Source organism: Lytechinus variegatus, chromosome 9, assembly GCF_018143015.1.
Source record: "Lytechinus variegatus isolate NC3 chromosome 9, Lvar_3.0, whole genome shotgun sequence".
In the NCBI taxonomy this organism is placed as follows: Eukaryota; Metazoa; Echinodermata; class Echinoidea; order Temnopleuroida; family Toxopneustidae; genus Lytechinus; species Lytechinus variegatus.
Genome location: NC_054748.1, coordinates 6,339,145 through 6,359,322, shown reverse-complemented (window position 1 = coordinate 6,359,322; position 20,178 = coordinate 6,339,145). Strand labels below are relative to the sequence as shown.

At 36.9% G+C, this 20,178-nt stretch overlaps 1 protein-coding gene and 1 long non-coding RNA gene across 2 annotated transcripts; both read left to right on the top strand.

Moving 5' to 3' along the window:
* Positions 1-200: 200 nt before the first annotated feature.
* On the top strand, positions 201-19,944 carry LOC121421653. Its single transcript, XM_041616419.1, has 2 exons — positions 201-674; positions 18,802-19,944. Exons 1-2 carry the CDS (start codon positions 621-623, stop codon positions 19,648-19,650), a joined length of 903 nt encoding a protein of 300 aa, XP_041472353.1. The 5' UTR covers positions 201-620; the 3' UTR covers positions 19,651-19,944.
* On the top strand, positions 8,459-12,102 carry LOC121421654. Its single transcript, XR_005971015.1, has 3 exons — positions 8,459-9,011; positions 9,583-9,732; positions 10,352-12,102. It is a non-coding gene; the product is annotated as an uncharacterized LOC121421654 (long non-coding RNA).
* Positions 19,945-20,178: the final 234 nt, after the last annotated feature.

Here is a 20,178-nt window from a genome sequence, read left to right as displayed (position 1 = left end):
AATATATCATTGGAAATAATGTAAATAAGTTAGTCGGTATCGGGAAGGTTTCGCCGTTGTCATGGTTGTGACAATGGCATAAATAGGTAGAACGTTCCCCATGCAGGATGCCACGGCCGTAAGTTCAAGTGTGATTCTGTTTATTGAGTTGTGATTTCTAAAGGATATTAGAAATATAATTCATACTCTTACCGTTTTAATGACTAGACATAATAAGAATCTTGTAGGAAATGGCTGAAAAGGCTTTGGGAAGGAAATCTTGTAGCTCTTCAGAGAATTTGACATGCCCAGTTTGCTGCGACATCTTCGTCGAGGCAAGCATTCTTCCGACATGTGGGCACACTTTCTGCCGCGTGTGCATAAAGAAACACGAACAGGCCTATCCAAATGATGATTATATGTTGTGCCCTGTCTGCAGGAAAGAAAATATGTACACTTCAAGCAAACCTTCTGATAATTTCCCTCCTAATGTGGCGGTCAACGGATTCGTTGATGACTACCACAATGACCACCGTTCTAAGAGTGAAATACGACTGGAATGCACAGATGATAGACAATACGAGGGTATGATGCCCTTTTGAAAAACCTGCAAAACTTCCTTGTGTGGGAAGTGTCTGAAGATGCATCAAGAGATGTCTTTTCTTTTTGGAGGTCATGAGATTGAACATAAGAAGGTTAGTATTGGCAATTCCTTTGAGAAATTCTGCATAATTTATATATAAAAGAAATCTAAAAAATAAATAACTAAAAAAAAATCCCCTTGAAATTTGGGAGAATTGAGGTTCATTTTAACTCAGCATGCTCAGTGGCGTAACTACGGGGGACACGGGCGCACGTTCCCCCTACCCCACCCCTACCAATTGGCTGGCAAAAAGGGGAACAAGAGAAAGAAGACGAAAAGGGAATATATATTTGCTATCTGGATAATTTGAGGAAACATAATTTGCTTAGGGTCTTTTTTATTGATTGATAACGAATTTATTTCATTTCAAAGTTTCAACAAAGTTACAGAGTAAAGCAAATTATAATAAAACGTATTGAAATGAAAGAGAAACCTTCTGAGAAGCAAAGATTATCAATGAGGGTTTCCTTCAATATATATTATTGCAAGATCTAAAGAAGAAAATATGTATAATATACAAATCATCATATCTTTCTTGTAGAAATTAATTTTAGATTCTTGTAATATATATATATATAAATATTAAATCATATTCTCCCGAGTAAACTAAGATAAACAAGGCTGAATAATAATACAAGGTATGACCAAAAAGTGTAAAGGACACACGAAACAAAAAGTTACAAAAACAGGACGTGACAGAACGGTACAAGAACAAGGCGAGACAAAAACTATACAAAAACAAGACATACGAAATCGTAAAAGAACGGACAAACTAAAAAACAAAGGACCAAAACGAGTAAAAGAAAACAAAGCCGGACAGGTAGATATAATGAAAAGAGACAGAGACAGGAAAAGAAGCGAAATGAAGGGAGAGAGAGAGAGAGGGGGGGGGGGAATGTGGATAAACAGAAGATCTTAAAGATATCCAAATAGGATGAATAATTGGAGTGTTCTAGTTATTAGTGAGATTAAAAAAAAAATGCTCTATCAGTGTCTATTGAAACTATGAATTCTAGGCTTGCTTCGAATAGCTTGTGAAAGTGGATTCCAAAGTTTGATCCAAGAAGATACGAACAGTGTGTTTGTTAAAAATCTCATTGCAGGGTATATGTTTCGTGTAAGCATGAAATAAAATGCGTCTAGTGGTAGTTCATCTCTGAGAGACTGTACACAAAGGTTCCTACATTATACAGTGCGTATCAAAAAAAGTTTACACTAAGAAAAAAATCCTGTAAAATTAAACATTTGTATCCTGAAGATTTTTCCGCATTTTAACATTGGTACAGATCCATTTAAGCAAATGACGTTATAACTGTCGAAAAATATTTCCGCTTGAGTGAGCACCACTTACTTTTGAAAAGTTAGTGATAAATGATTAGCGCAGAACTTTGAAAAAGTTATGAGAATAAAAGTAGACCTTAATCATGAAGAACACGTTGAATTTAGCTAGTGAAATAGGTTTGAAGATATTTTTTACCTTTTTAAAGTTGTTTCCTTGCCCAAAACACTTTGGAGAGTGCATTGCGCCCCACCCCACTCCTCCACACACCGAGGCGGTATTTGCTTTACACTGAGCTATGATTTACATGAAATGGCTTGTAGGCTTGATTTTCATTCTGTTGATCATTGTCAAACTTGGAAGAGATGTAGAGAAACAAGAATTAAATGACAAATGAAATGAAAACCCACTTTAAATGATAAAAACTTAGTAAAAAAGTGTTGGAGATGTCTGACATAAACTTTTGTTCAGATTTAGTTATGTCCTCAGAACCAGCTGGCACAAAAAGGGTAAAGTTTGTGGTTACTAAAGCCCCTTTTACACCTTCACGGAAGCAACACGGATCATCCCGGATTGTCAATCCGGGGTCATCCGTGTACAGTCCGGGACTACCGTGTACACTCCGGCTACTCATCCGGCGCCATCCTTGATGTACCGGCATGTCCGGGAGAAAAATTGAACATGTTCAATTTTTCATCCCGGAGTACACGGACTGATAATCATCCGTGTTCATCCTTGTAGCCTCCTTGTACATCCGTGTAGCTACCGAATGCATCCGGGAGGCTCCTTGTAAGAACCGGGTGATCCTTGTTGATACCGGCTTTATCCGGGTCAAATGTTTGTATTGTTTGCGTACATGAACAATAGTCCGTATTCATAACCAAGCACGAGCATGCTCCAGATGCTGCAAAAAGGGACGAAACTTCATTCTAGCAAGATGCCGGCGACAAGAAGTGGTAAGGTCCGTGTAAAGACCCAGTAACATCCGTGATCATCCGGGTATTCCGTGTTGGCCCCGGGAGCATATCAAACAGGATCCCTATTGCTACCTTGCCTATCCTTGTAGACTCCGTACTTTTCCGTACATATCCGTGTTAATAACCAGTTAACTCCGTACTCACTCCGGGAATGCTAGGAAAATACAAATTTGGCACCCCGGATCATCACGGACTGAGATCCGTGATGATCCGTGTTGCATCCGTGAAGGTGTAAAAGGGGCTTTAGTGTTGAAATTTCAATGTGGGTGGCAATATTTTTATAAAATGCTTGAATGTATCTGTTGTATTTGAATTGACTAAACGTGCAAGCGAAATGTATGAGAAATGTTTCGCAGGGTAAATTTGATTTCACCCTTTCCCCTTGACACAGCGTGAAAACGAGCATTCCTGCGCAAACATATTTCTGCGAGCTTTACAAAAATGGACAGTGCTCACTCAAGTGTAATATTCTGTCGAAACGTTTACTTTCATTGGATAGATGAGACTTAAACCTAAGAATATATGTGAAAAAAATTACCCACATGTTGTATATTTTTTAATTCCCAGGGTTTTTTCAAAGCATTTTTTGATACGCACTGTAGTGGTAAAGATCATGAAGATCATGTATCTTTAAGAATACCACGAGTTTTTAAAAGAACATTCTTGTGTACCTGGTAATAGGAATAGCAAATAAAGCGCAATGTTTTTTCTGGTGTGGTAAAAGTTGATTCAAATGAAATTCACATACCCCCCCCCGCCCCGCAGTACAATTTTAATAATACGAGTCGGGAAGAAGAATTTCACTTCATAATTCCAATATTCTGTGAAATTATGTTACATGTATAATTTGTTTGTCCTTTCCTTGACAGTCTGTCGTCGAAAGTTACCCCAAGAAATTTTGTATTTGATACTCTTTGAGTATTAACATTATAAGAAATAATGGGAGCTCGTCAATGATATTGGTAAAGAGCATGTAATTAGTTTTATTGTTATTAAGTGATAAATTGTTGGCTTTGATCCATTCCGAGACTAGATTTAATTCTTTGTTGAAAGTGTCAGGTAAATGTTTGGGTCCTTATGGGAAAGATATAATAAATCTTTCCATAAAGAAGAGTACAGTATAAAGTATTTGAAGATTTAAACAATCTGTAATGTAGACCAAAAACAAGAAGCGGACCGAAGATTGAGCCTTGAGGGACTCCACATGAAAAAAGATTTTGTAGGAGAATTTACATTTGCTATATGTTCATAAGCATATAAGACCTCATTCTTCATTCGTAAAAAGATTTATCTGATTGGTAGAGTTCCATGGAAGAAATTTTCTTCTTTTCACAATCAATAATTTATTTTTACCTGGGAGCTTTTGTAGGTGACGTTAACAAATTTCCCCACAGACCACCGTGACAACAATAAACCAGAGTTGCGAGACCATGCGTGTCCAATATCAAGAAGCAAGTAGCAAGGTTCAACCTGCAATTTAATAAGATATAAAATAAAGAGTCATAAATTATCTTGTATACATACATACGTGTGAGTCAACTTCTCAGTAGCACGTTATGTCACATGAATATAAATTGCAGGTACAAATAAAAAAATCATTCTTTTGTATCAAACAAATATCAACTCTTTATCCTTTGTTGTCCCTTTAAATAACCTCATTTGCATAAAGCTAAATCAGCTACATTAGTTTCAGTTACTTCATCAGTTTCATTTTATCATCAATAAATGCCTCTGCATATGCATATCAGTCTTCAGTTGGTGTCATTTTGTCTGCTTGAATTCTATAATCTAACCTGATGAAACACTCTTTTAGATTCCATCAGTAATCCTAATAATTTCTATGAAATGTCTCACAATAAGCAAGTCAATAAACTAATGTGTCAACTATTAAATCCTCATATCATCTTTAGGTTTGGCAATAAGATAAACAAAACCACCAGCACTGTGTGCACAAAAACAACAACCACAATACATTGTATGCTCAGCGCACACTGGCATTTCTTTACTGACCTCATTAAAAATACATGCTGTGATAATTATCATTCATGCAATAAAATGACACATTCTTGACCTAAATTACAACTTATAAATTCATGCTTACACATATCAGGGTTGCCAGTTAAAATTCATGTGTGCCTAAAAAGACAGTTGTCCATATAACTTGTATGGTTTTTGAACCCCAAACAGCCTAAAATATGGCATGAAAAATATCTGGCTAAGCTTTGTTTATCAACATAAATTCATGCTTTGTTTGCCTAGTAACTGGTATCCTTGACATATGTACTACGAATAATACATTTAAATGTCCAGCAATTACAGGCTGGCTCATAAGTGTTCATAAATACTCAGAAATTACGTTTCTGTTCATGTAAACCCCTCAAAAAAAGTTCTGCAACCTAAGTTTGAGTGCTAATAAATTTCTTCGTGAGCCATCATCATATGTAAAAGTTGTACCATTGGAAAGTATGATTATTCCTCTTTACAATCATGTGTCATTTGTAATGCTTGTGTTATCATGAAATACACAGACATGATAAATATGCAGCAATGTCAAAAATGAAATGTTGCAAAATTCGTTGCCATTTCACGTTTGAGTTCTGCAACTCAAACTGCAAGTTTGAGTGCCAATAAATTTCTTAATGTGTCATCATTATGTGTAAAAGTGATATCTTTAGAAAGCATGATTATTCTCCTTTACAATCATGTGTCATTTGTAATGCTAGTGTTATCATGATATACACAGACATGATAATACGCAGCAATGTTAGAAATGAAATGTTGCAAAATGCGTCGTTTCCAATAGCGAATTTCCAATTGTTTCGAGGATGGACAGAGTGCATTCACTGTCACCGGCCGGCCTGCATGGTGGAAATTCTATAGAAATGGAGACTCTTGTTAGAAATCAATGCACTTTGCAACATTTCACTTCTGACTTTTCTCAATGTTCATGGTGACTGCATATTCCATGACTACATAATCACAGCAAATGGCATGTCATTGTAAAGAGGAATAATTCAGCTTTCCAATGAAACCAGTTTTATCTTTTATACTTCATTAACCAAACAGATATCATCCCCCAAAACTGAGTTGCAAAACTTTTTTTGAGGGGTTTATAATCCTTTCTATATTTACTGTACAACGTACAACTAACACTTTCATTTAGGCACTCTCCCAATAGGCGAGCGAACTCACACCTAGTTCTGAAAACCTAGAATGAGCTGTAATTTTTGTACTCAAATTAGTAGTGTTTAAAACAGCAAAATTCATTGTCTCTCATACACATGATAAATGAAACCTCAAATTCAATTAGTAACTCATAATTATTTACTTACAACATCGGCTCATCAAAAATACGACAAAATAGCGATGAATCTATGGAATTATGTTTATCAACAAACGTGTCAATTCTTGCTGCCCAGATTACACAGCGCCTCCAAGCGACAAGGCCAAAATTGTCACTGAAGGTTTCTCGTCTCTGACGTCATTGGACGTCTGAGCAAATCATAGCACTGGATTTGGCAATTAATTAGTTAACCTGAATAAAGCGATGAATCCCAATAAATGGAGTTAGAAATGAATATTCATGATCTCGGTAGGTAAAATATTTTAATCTGGGTATACCCTTGAGCTGAGGGTCAAGTTTGAGAGGGTATGTAAGGGGGGGGGGGGGCTGATGCCAAAAGGGGGCGCTTCAAATTTTTGACCCCTTAAGGGGCCTTGAAAAAAATTACCACAAATTTTCCAGTAAAAATTGAGTTTACATGCTTTCCTATGGTGAACCACTAATTTTTGTTGCTAAAGGGGGTCTTAATTTTTTTTAGGTCAGAAGAGGAGGGGGAGCCCGAAATTTTTTTGTGATATCTTTTTTTTTGCATCAGCCCCCCCCCCCTTACAAGTGTTTGTGAGCAGTTCTAAGGTTACTATACTGGCGGGCTAGGCAGCTAAGAGGCTAGGCTAGGTATCAAAAATATGGTTACTTGATACCTACCAATTATACATCAACAAGCAACAATGGTACGTATTGTGGTACACTAGTTGAATTTCAACAGTCATAAGCTTAAGTTTCAAGTTGAATCAACTTGAAGTCTAGTGGTACCAAGTCTAGTGAGCTACCTCAGCTCAGGCTCTGATACCTAAGGCTAAGACTAGTTCTGGCTCAGTAGCCTACTAAGTAGGTCTAGCTATATAGCCAGCTAAGTCTAACTGCTATTTAGGCCTATCTCTCAAACTTGACCCTCAGCTCAAGGGTATACCCAGATTAAAATATTTTACCTACCTACCGAGATCGAGAAGACAAATTAAAATAAGTCTGGTAACCAACATAAGTTCTCTACACCGTTCTCCAAACGAGTTCTCTTTGGCACCACATAATAGTTTGTACGTCTCTACAACGCTATCAAATTACGCGCGCTATGACACTGCTATGACTCTTCAATTCCCGAAATTCAACTGAATACGTCATTCATCATGCTCATAATAAATATTCATTTCTAACTCCGGTTATTGGGATTCATCGCTTACCCGTGTGTGCAGGCTTCTTCAGACTAAAGGCCCGTTTACATAGCATCCGGTACGGCGACCGTGCACGGCACCACGGCAATCCGGCACGGCAAAAAAAATCGATCACCACTAAATCCTATGAAACTGTTTCCACTTCAACGGTGCCGTGCCGTGTTGTATAACACGGCGTAATTTGCCGGATTTGCAGATCGATCAGCAAGCCATTTTCAGAGCCGGCACACGGTTTTTTTCACTTCTGGCCAATCACCGTCCAGATAAATTACGTCATTGCCCACATATTTTCTGATCAAGCGACAAATCGCCTGCGGTGAGAGTCTATGGGAGTTTACGTGTTAAATGCAAAATCGCACGTACACGTAGGTCTACGTGTATAACCTGCTGAAGAGAGGTGAAGGAGGACTTGATCTTGCCATTCTTGGTCTGGTAAGCAACTAATTAACAACTATTTCGCATACTGTATAACTGAGCCCCAGAAAGTAGAGCACAAGAAAATAAGGCCAAATAATATAAGGCCGGAAATAATAATGTGGGATAAGGCCTAACGACAACGTTAGAACTTAGATGTAAGGCTAGGCCTAGGCCCCTAATACTAGGCCTAAAAAGATAGACTCGGTTTCCTAGCTACGGTACGTCTAACGTTAGAAATGTTAAGTCAGGCCTACCTTAACATCTAACTTAGATAGGCTAGATATTTATCCTATAGCCTAAGTCACATCTAGAGTCTAGGTCTAACGTTATGCTTTATGTTACTGACTGTTTTGTGTTAGTCTTAGACTCGATAATCCAGGTGACTGGCCTAACGTCGTTAGATTAGATCTAGGCCTACTAAAGAAAGTGAGACTTAGATTAGACTAGGCCTAGGGCAGGGGACTAGTGAGTAGTCGAGTCTAACGTTAGGCTTAACTAGATCCTAACGTTAGTTAGATACAAAATTCTAACGTTAGACCAATAACGTCCACAAAAGTTAGACCTGTTGTTAGGTCTAATGTTAGACCTAAGTAAGTTAACGTCGTTAGACCTCAGGCTCTGAACGAAGGAATTTTCAATTAGGCCTACCGCTACTAGTACTAGCCTAGCCTAGTACTAGGGCCTATAGGCTATAGTATAGGGTCTATTTGAGAGAGGCACTGGGTCGTTTTTTCAGCAGCAAGAGTGGCACTGCAGATAGGATATATGAATATGGCTTAGAATATAGGACCATATAGGGGCAAAATCTTTTTTTTCTTAGCATGACCCTATGTTTTACATGTACTTTTCAAATGATAAAATGTATTATTTCAACCTCTTGAAAAAAATTCTAGACGATCACTTTTCTCTACAACAAATGAAATCATTTTGTTTAGGAGAATTTCTATTTGTGCATTAAAAATGCTGATTGGACACTGGCCTTTCCCGAAACGCTTTTGCAATTCTTCCTTAAAACCTTTGTTATTATTTGCTAATAAGATTTATATGGAATGTGTTGCATGACAGATAACCGACATGGAGGAAGCCCTTATCCTAGAAGTGTAGGAAAATCCAATCCTGTATGACAAGAGATTGGAGATGATTAAGGACATAGAAGTAAAAAGCGATGTATGACATGACATTGGGCGTCAGCTTGTAATTTCAGGTTGGTATTGTTTAACGTCATATTATTTTTTTTTCAAACTTTACGATTTTTTCACTACCAATATGAAGAAATATATTGAATATACATCTTTAGAAAAGAGTTATATTTGTATGTGGATGTTTGAAAGCAAATCAAGTTCACAATCTTACAACTGCAGCTACCTCCCGGTTGTTATAATTCAATGAATATCAATGGTAAGTTTTGGTCTTTATGGCCATTTTAAAAATTGTTTCCACATGTGTAAGATAGTCTATAGTGTTTTGAATTTAAAAAATAACGGAAAGTAAATAAGAAATAAGAGCAAGGGTATGTAAATGTAGAAAGAGACCTTGCTTTGTGATGTGGACCAGAAACTTTATACCAACCCCTCCTCACAAATACGTAATATAAATATCACGTCACTTTTACAAGCAAAAAAAATGAAGGAGGCAAAATTCTTTACTTTCAAAAGCACATTGTTAATTTTCGCATTTAAATATTTCGGGGGGGGGGAGGCGGGTTGGGTAGGGGTAGGAAAAATTTTCAGAGGTTACAGGAATTAGATTTTGTGTTTTTTTTTAATCATCTTAAGGTGACGTAGCGAGGTGAGGGACAACTTCCTAAAAAAAAGGACAGAAAATGGAGTGGAAGATTGGTGACGGAGCTCTCTCAAACAAAGCACGTAAATACAAGTACAGAGAGGCAATGGAATTCCTAGTTCTCTATACATACATAATCGAGAGTAAGTTATTCATTATTTTGTTTTCTTGTCCCAGGGATGAGAGAATATGTATATCAATTTGAATTCATGCGAAGAAATGTATTTTGTAAATATGAATTCTGATATTATGCTGCACTTGACCCAGGTTTAGTTTTGGGGTTCTGACAGGAATTCCTTGCACCAGGAAACGGTCAGGCAACAGCTATGGTATTAATTTGCACTTTGTGCACTCTGCAGGGTGGATATGAGAGCTCTCGTACAAACTATACGAATCAATTTAGATTATACATTGATGGTTGGCTCATTCTCTCATGTTTACATCAACCCGTTTCCTGTAATTATTATATACATCCACATTTTCATTTAATATGATTGATCATATTTGTACCTGACTACCTGTGCAAAGTAGTACAGGTTATTAGGTGTTCCATTTCCTTGAAGTGAAAGCCATTTGCCTTCTGAAAAGTAACCCGCCCCTTAAAAAAGTAATATAAAATAAAACTACAGACGTTAAGAATATTAATGAATTGAAGAAAAGAAGACTGTATCGACTTGGTACATGAGAGTCGATTTTTTAGTATTCAGTATTCTGAGTAAAACATATGAAATAAATTTGAACATATGATTTTTCTGTCAACAGAACAAGTTCAATCTTGGATCCTGTGTTTGATGTGGACACACCAGGAGAAGCCTGTACCAAGCAGGAAGAAACTGAGCAGGAGAATGGTGACATCTATCCACAACGTGGGTCAGGCTTCCTCGTCATCATCCTCAGGCACGTCCGCAACATCAGTCCAGTCTTCAAGTCCCAACTTCACTTCAAATCGAGGACACAATGTTGCAGTAATTTCAAAGCACCGATAGTCATGGTGACAACATAACTGTAGATCAATTTTTCTCCAGTTTGTCCCCCATTGTCCCACACTGTAAAAGTTACCTCAATGCCAGCTCCATTGCTATGAGGTTAATTTCGGTCTTCTGAACATTGAACATACTACTATAGGAATTAAAGGTTTCGTGTCATCTAAATCCAAGTCGATTCCTATTGATGTGATAAACATCTCACAATTTAAGAATCCAAATATGTTTCGTAGATTTAAAAAAAAAGGTAACGGAAAATATTCTAACTTGCTATGCTCCACCGCTAAAAAGAGAGCTGATATCTTATTCCCTCTGACATTACTCAATACTCATCCAATTGTTAGCTAACAAAGGGACAGTGGTTTGTAGTTTGCCAGAGCTAACAACCTGTCAATAGTCTCAACATAAAAGATGCAATGTCAGACATGCAGCATCACCAACAAATGAAAAGCAGTGTATATATGATTACATCTGAATGACTTATGATAAATCCATATGAAATAAATCATTTGCAGGAAATCTACAACTTTAATGACTGATATCGTATTATAAACAACTACACCATAAAATGTGTTATTCTAATTTCCACTTGAATTTTTCACTTTAACATCTCCCATTGTTACAGTTGCAAGTCAGTCTCAATTTGCAGAAATTACGATTTTGAAGGATAATGATCTTCCTCTTTTGTAGATCTGGAAAATATCGTCTGAGCATGTTCACCATTTATCAAAAATATATTTATTTTTTAAATTATACTTGAATTTAAAATCAGGATTTGTTCACAGATAAGAGAAGTTGAACAGTTTGCACATCACAGAAATTTGGTTCATGCAAATATTAACATGATAACTAGTAATGTACTATCAAATATCAACACATGAAACCAGTTACTGTGAAAATAAAAATGATGGGTACTGGACGGAACGTTTCTGGACTAATGTTTTATTTTGGAAACAGAGATCTAGGATTGTTTGAAATATGTCAAAATGTTAGAAACAAAATTTCATCTCTAAACAGAATGGCAATGACACTCCTGGGGCCTGCTTCATAGAGAGGTACAACTATCATAACTTTGTCTTTAATGGTAATATGGCGCAACATCCAATTATAATTGTGGTTTCCATGGAAGTTGCCATAATGTTAAAGTACTTTTGAAATGGGCCCTTGGACATGAAAAATACTGACAAAAGAAAGTTGATGGTGAAATAAGAATACATTCATCCTTAAGAAAATGTTTGACGCCCCATGCATTTTTTTGTTTATATATCTCTTATGATTATTTTCTGTAATAAATTAATGAGCATCACTTTTTTTCAACAACAAATATAATGTAGATTGCTGAAGAACCTAAAATATATTTGGAGCTGAATTAAACTAAAATTAAAGATGTCGACAAAATGAAGTACAGTGTAATTGCTCTTATTTATTGGGCCAGACCTCACTTGGCATTGCTTTTAAAGAACAAGTCCATCCCAACAAAAAAGTTGATTTGAATAAAAGAGAAATATTCAACAAGCATAACACTGAAAATATCAAAGTCGGATGTAAAATAAGAGAGTTATGACATTTTAAAGTTACGCTTAATTTTCACAAAACAGTTTTACATACACATCCTGATCGGTATGCAAATTAGGAGACTGATGACATCATTCGCTCACTATTTCTTTTGTATTTTATTATGTGAAATATGAAATGTAATTTTGTTCTCATTGTCAAGAGAACAACAATCAATTCCTCCCTAAACATGTAGAATTAGCATTGGTTCAGTCAAGTTGGTCCTTGTCAAATAAAATATTGTATTTTTCAAAAAATAAAAACAAAGAAATAGTAAGTGACATCAACTGTCTCATTTGCATGTCACTGAGGTGTGCATATCACTCTTTTGTGAAAATAAGCGAAACTTTAAAATTTCATAACTTTCTTATTTTACATCCGATTCTGCATGAATTATGCTAGTTTGACTTTTTTTCGATTTATTCAAATCAACAGTTTTCTTGGGTAGATTTGACCTTTAACATATAATATACCGTATTCAAATATGTTCAGAAATTATTTGGTATAACCAATTTAACTAATAGAAACAGAGAGAATATAGTAGAAGAGTCGAGAAAAGTGAAGAACTAAGGGTGAAAGGTGAACTAATGAGCACGAGGTCATGAATGAAGAAGAATGTTCTGAATATAAATGAGAAGACAATAGAAACATGTGAAGTTGGAATGGCAATAGAATGTGATGTAACTAAGGAATGAGATGAACAGGTGACAATGGCATAGAAATGGGAAGTGAAGTATGGAGAGCAAAGTGTAAAATAAAAAGATTAATCATGACAAAATTCAATTACATTTAAATAGAACGATCTATTCCCGTATAGATGAGTGAATAACAGAAAGAATATTGTGTCTGCCAAATGAGCAGTCCGTCAGATTGATTGAGGCTTCTTGCTGTAATTTGATACAAGATTTATTTATACATAGATACACGAAACCATTAAAAATTACTTCTTGCCACGCCTGAAGCAGGCTTCTTTGCCTTGGGTTTTCATGGGTACATCGGACGGTTTTTGCCTGCTGGACGGGATCCGAGCACGGCTTTTTTGCCGTGCCGGGGGCAGTGGAAACTGGAAATCGGCACGACTAGCCGTATGCCGTGCCGGAATGCCGTGCACGGTCGCCGTACCGGATGCTGTGTAAACGGGCCTTAACGCTGTCCCGACGTAGATGGGGTAGTATCGGTAGTGCGGAAGCCCGTGAGAATGGTTAAGTACGTAGAAGAAAGTTGAGTGCCTAGCGTCTCTGTGCTCTTCATGATATCCCCTTTACAGGTCTTAATACAAGAAATTTCAACTTTGCTGCTCGCAGGATTTGATTGATAAATAACGTATCATGTTCGTTATTATAAAAAAAGTTCTTAAATTTCCTGTATTTGGGCCTAACTCTAAAAAAAGGGGGAAAAAGGAAAGAAAAAGAAATGACACGCGCTCGCGATTGCATTAGTTGACCATGATGAGATAAAGTTGATGTTGTCCCTTTTCAGTTCTGAATATAATAATAATAACAATGATGATAATAATGCTAATAATGATACTACTTCTTACTTCTACGACGCTATTTCCATAAGGCCCAGAGAGCTGACATTGAAAATACTACAAAACTACGTAAGAAATAGGTTTTTAACGTTTATTTCGTCAAATTCATATTAATGGAGACAGTCTTATTATTAGGGGTAGTATTTTGATGTTGTCACAATAAAAAGTTCTATCAACAGTTATATCACTTGTTCACTGCTACCGCCCTGCCTGTGGTGAATCTACAGTTAGGACTATGGTATGCCAATGTTGTACAGGGCACACACTTTAAAAAAATCATTAAAATATCACTTTTGTGACCAAAATTACTAATTTCCATACAGTTGCAATTTATTTCTCATTAGTAACTTAAGAATAATTTTTGTATTTACCAGAGCGCTCCAAAACTTGAATTTTGGGCATATTTTTGTGTACGCCCTCTATTGGTGGAAAGCCGCTGCGATCCACCCTGCGCCCGGCCCGCGCGTTTCCGTTTTACACCCTGGCGAAGGCATTTTCCGGAAAAGTAGGTCTCACAGGCCTAATTCATTCCCCATAGACTCATGTGTTAAATTGGTACTTTAAAAAATTCATAAAAAATAAGGATGAAATTCGGGGGTCGAATGTTTACTACCAGTGGATAGGATTTATATCTGGCAATCCATATCTGACCAGAAAAGGGTCCCTCGACCGGCTCATTTCAAAAATAAATTGGCGTGTTTGAAGACACCGTCGGGGGGAGCAGATTCATCAACTCAAACAGCAAAATGGCCCTAATCCTTCCGCCAGTCAAAATATAGTCCAAAATTGGTGATATTTCTTCCCAATTAGGGAAAAGGAAGTTCAGTAATTACCAAAAATAGAATCAGAGTTAGATGTACAATCATATGCATACACTTTGTCAATCAGCCATATCAAAATAAAAAAAATAGCAATGGGTTGGCTCGAATGAATATCTATGGCCTACCACTAGTAATTAGGCCCGTGAGACCTGTATTGTATGGTACATGAAGGTTTCTTTTTAATTTACCTTCCTGGCTTTTCTTCAACATCTGTACACTCACTTTATCACAAAGAAATGCATGAAATATACAGATGTGTTATGTAATGACCATTTCTAATGTTATTCCTAATGTGTAGTGCCCTATGGATTTACACACATCCTACATGCCTATATGTAGCTCAACAATGGATGCAATGTAGGGCCCAAATCCTATAATGCAAATTGTAGATATGAATAGTGTGCATATCTGGATTCAAGATCTGCCCACAATATAAATACCAGATTCACATGAGTTTAATTAGATAACAATAAAAAGAAATGAGAATCAACATACAAGCATACTATAAATTCACATCTTCCTATGACAAGGGCCCAAGCCAGGGTGTAAGAGAAAGAGACAGGGGGTTAGATGGCTTGTATTCTAAATGGATGGGGGCTAGTCTGGCTAGAAGTCAGTAAAAGTTGAACAAGATAGCAGTATGTAGAACTCATTCTCAGCCCCCCCCCCCACATACTAACTATGCTTTTCTCTACCCCCCCCCCTCCCTCTTGAATCCACCACTCTTCAGCCAAATTCTAAAGTTTTCTCTTCTCATTCCCTTCCCCATGAACCAATTTCACAAGCGCAATTGATGCAAGGCCTATCTAATGTGTACTTTATCTCGTGATGGGTGCAATACACGATTTACAGCAGCGCTTGTCGGTATACAAAAACACACGACAACATGCTAGCAAGTCCCACGCACAGCCTACACAGCCTAGCCTAGGTACACAAACACAGAGTTAGTTACTAATAACAACTTGTTACCTGTAGTACCCCCTATGTAGCCTTGTATAGCCATGAAGTTCATTTTTGGACCTCTTGATGATTGAAACATGTCTACTAGTAAAAACAATCTGCTACTGAAGAGTTGGGCAGGTATTTCATCCACTAAGGAATTCCCCATGTAATAGGCTATGCCAGGTTATATATAGGTCTCACAGGCCTAATTCATTCCCCATAGACTCATGTGTTAAATTGGCACTTTAAAAAATTCATAAAAAATAAGGATGAAATTCGGGGGTCGAATGTTTACTACCAGTGGATAGGATTTATATCTGGCAATCCATATCTGACCAGAAAAGGGTCCCTCGACCGGCTCATTTCAAAAATAAATTGGCGTGTTTGAAGACACCGTCGGGGGGAGCAGATTCATCAACTCAAACAGCAAAATGGCCCTAATCCTTCCGCCAGTCAAAATATAGTCCAAAATTGGTGATATTTCTTCCCAATTAGGGAAAAGGAAGTTCAGTAATTACCAAAAATAGAATCAGAGTTAGATGTACAATCATATGCATACACTTTGTCAATCAGCCATATCAAAATAAAAAAAATAGCAATGGGTTGGCTCGAATGAATATCTATGGCCTACCACTAGTAATTAGGCCCGTGAGACCTGTAGCCAAATAACGACTAGTGAAGAGTCTACGTCTACGTTTGTTTACATTATCAGCTGGGCGCGCGATCCAAAGTCCGCACCGAAGTTACCCGCAGAACATACTTGCAAATAATGCAGCTGAGCTTATACTTTCCAGGTTCAATATGAATGTTTGCCTTGATCATTTGCCTTCCGATTTGCTGATGTCTGTCTTTCTCTCTATCTGTCTATATATCTATCTCTCAAATTCTATCTCTATCTATCTATGTAACTGCAGTATCTATCTATCTAATAATCTTCTAGCTCTGTCTCTCTCATTCTTTATCTAACATCTATCTATCTCAAATTCTCTATCTCTCTCTATCTATCCATCCATCTGTCTGTCTTTCTCTATTTCTCTCTACCTACCTATGTAACTACAGTATCTATCTGTTAATTTGTCGCTCTTCTCTCTCATTCTTGATCTATCTGACATCTATCTATCTCTCAAATTCTCCAGCTCTCTCTCTATCCATCTGTCATGTCTTTCTTCTATCTATCTATTTATCTATCTATCTATGAAACTACAGTATCGGTTAATTTGTCTATCTTCTCTGTTTCTCTCATTCTTTATCTATCTAACGTCTATTTATCTCTCAAATTCTCTATCTATCTCTCTATCCATCTATCTATCCATCTGTCTGTCTTTCTCTATTTCTCTCTATCTATTTATCTATTTTTTAACTAGAGTATCTATCTATCTGTTAATTTGTTAATAATCTTCTCTGTCTCTTTCATTCTTTATCTATTTAATATCTATCTCTCTATCTATCTATCCATCTGTCTTTCTCTCATTCTCTCTATCTATTTATTTATCTATTTTTTTAACTAGAGTATCTATCTGTTAATTTGTTGATATTCTTTGTCTCTCTCCCTCTTTATCTATATCTCATCTATCTATCTCTCAAATCCTCTATCTATCCATCTGTCTTTCTTTCTCTATTTCTCTCTATCTATATATCTATCTATCTATGTATCTATCTATCTGTTAATCTTCTCTGTCTCTCTCATTCTTTATCTTTCTATCTATCTGTCTCTCAAATTCTCTATCTCTCTCCTTCTATAGCATCTGTCTGTCTTTTTTCTCTCTTTCTCTTTGTCCGTCCATATTTCTATCTATAACATCTCTCTCTCTCTCTCTCTCTCTCTATCTATCCTTCTCTCTCTCTTTCTCTCTCTCCCCCTCTCCCTCTATATATCGACCTCTCTCCCTCTCCCCCTCTCTCTATTTATCTATCTATCCATCCATCTCTCCCTCTTTCTCTTTCTATCTATCTATCCACCGCTCTCTCTCTGTCTCTCTCTCTATTTCTATCTATCTATCTGTCTATCTTGTTTCTATCTATTTATCAGTCTTCTATATCTATCTTTCGGCACCATCAAACTTCAATCTTTCCATTATAAGTATCTGTTTATTTTGATTTTGTCTGTCATTCTATTCATTTAGTTAATGATTTATTTTTAGAAAAAAAACTATCATAAACAACGCGACTGCAAAAGCATGTTCGGATTCACTCGATTCTATCTCTCCGTACATGAAGTGCCGAGGAACTCTGCTCTTATCAGTAACTGTGCAAATTGCATGCGGTGGTGGACTCGCCTGTGTCGCACGCTGCATGCAACCAGCGAAGTGTGTAGACTCTTCACTAGTCGCTTTTTGGTTACTTTTCCGGAAAATGCCTTCGCCAGGGTTTAAAACGGAAACGCGCGCCCGGCCCAAAGGAACCTGCGTAATACCTCAACCACAAATAGCTTTATTCCGATTGCAACTAACAAAAACTGCTATAAGTTTTCTTTTATACCACGTTCTGTTGTTGACTGGAACAACTTGCCAAACTCAATCAAATCAATTCTCGACAAAGACAAATTCAAAGTAACAATCCAGAAGTACCTAAACCAAAATTAATACTAAGCATCGCCTCTCACCTCCGCGTAACGACCATCAGCGCACCCTAACCCTGCCCGTTTGACCCCTTTTAGGGGAGTTGGGCAGTATCCTGGAAGTAAGTAAGTAAGTAAGCAATATGGCAAGAAAAATTTCATTTTTTGATCTCTATTTTTAATTAAGAAAAAATGATTTAAAGATTCAAGTTTAAAGATTCAAGTTTAAGAGCCAAATTATATGAATAATAGGTGTAATGGAAACTGACAGTGTAAAAAAAATCAAGCATTTGCCCCAAAGAAAGAGAAAATAACCAAAACATTGCCACCCTTATTTTGCCACACATGGAGATATAACCGAGAACAAGGTTATATTATAACCTTTTTCATTGAATGAGTGAGTTATATAACATTTTCAGGTGTTGATACTAGACATTTCAGAAACTACTTGAAATTTCCTGTACATGTATTTAATCCCAAATATAAAATATAATTAATACATTAGTTAACCGTGATGGGAAAAGATGCTCTTCATGATTTGCTATGAAGAGACCTTTATTTTTTCAGGTCTCAATATTAAAAAAATACCTAGTTGACCGTGATGAGATACTGCTGTAGTAATGAATGTAATCCATAATATACTCTATGCTACATTACCTACAAAGTATACTCCGATTGGTTTTCTTAATGGATTTAAAATAAATCAACGATTAATATGACAAAAGAATGATATCAATACTTGACAAGAATGATATCAATGTCTCATACCTACTTGATTCTTGAACACGTTTATTTTCATTCAATATTTTGGTTCATTTTTACAGAAGAGATTCCAGCCTACAGATGATCCCGTTCTTGACTTCAGGAGCATCTCATTATCAAATCCCAAGTTAGAAGTCATTCGGTGCGTAGATCTAAGGGCAATAATGAGTGGAATGACCAAGTACTCTGATAATAGGGTGGGTATCGGATATGGAGATGTAAATGGTATAGATATCATTGATTCAGCTGGTAGAACGCAACCATACCGGAACATACCAAGTGACTGGGGCTATGGGGATCTTGTCTTTCTCGAAGGCATGTCACTATGCGTAACGACGGGAACAGGAGATGACGAGAAATACATACGTGTATACTCTTCCAAAGGATCTGAGAAACCACCCACCCGCTTTACAGGCTCTGGCGTTCTCGGCCTAAACAGAGGCACATCAGATGACATCATCGTTACTAACGAAGGAAACCATGTCTACATTTTTGACCCTATAGGACAAACACTCAAACACATTGTTCAAACAAGACCCAAGACCGGTCATGCATCTGCCAGCAGCTCTGGTTTGATCATCGCGAGTTCATGTTATTTCTCTCCAAGCGTGGTGACGGTCTATGACAAGGATGGGAATTCTGGTGAGTCTCTACAAGCTCCAGAGGATGTCCACCTGTATGCTGCCGTGGATAAGCAGGACAGGGTGTATGTAGCAAGTGCTATGAAGAATGGTGAATTGGTGATCAGGCTCTATGACATTGATGGTCTAAACCTGAAGGAAAGAGTTGAATTCAAAGCGCTCAATTTGAAAGTGATGTATCAATCGTGGTTTTACCTGGTTTGCCTCTCACCTCAAATGCTTGCATTTGCTTTTGAGCGTACGTTGTATTTCATCACAGTATCATTGTAATAACATGTATCTCATTCTAATTGAATTTTCATTGAATTAGACAATACACACCATCATAGACCAACCCCTTCCTTCGCACGTTTTAAAATATTTTTGCTGTGATCCTGTACTGTAGTGAATGCATGTATTCATTTCTGTTAGATGAGTAAAAGAAGGATAAAATTTGTTTAAATGAATCAACGGAAGAGAATACTGGCTTACAATAGCCCCCCCCCCCCCCCTCTCTCTCGTGTCAGTGTGGTATTGTAAAGGAAGCTTTATTATAACATAGTTTGTTAAAGGTCAAGTCCACCTCAGAAAAATGTTAATTTGAATCAATAGAGAAAAATCAGACAAGCACAATGCTGAAGATTTCATCAAAATCGGATGTAAAATAAGAAAGTCATGACATTTCAAAGTGTTTCGCTTATTTTTAACAAAATAGTTATATGAACGAGCCAATTACATCCAAATGAGAGTGTTGATGATGTCACTCACTATTTCTTTTGTTTTTTATTGTTTGAATTATACAATATTTCAATTTTTACG

What these genes read in the sequence shown, in the direction of transcription:
- LOC121421653 (XM_041616419.1), top strand. Translation starts at nt 621, where the DNA reads ATGCATCAAGAGATGTCTTTTCTTTTTGGAGGTCATGAGATTGAACAT. An exon ending in ATGAGATTGAACATAAGAAG is followed by an intron (nt 675 to 18,801) that starts GTTAGTATTGGC and finishes TCATTTTTACAG; the next exon opens with AAGAGATTCCAGCCTACAGA.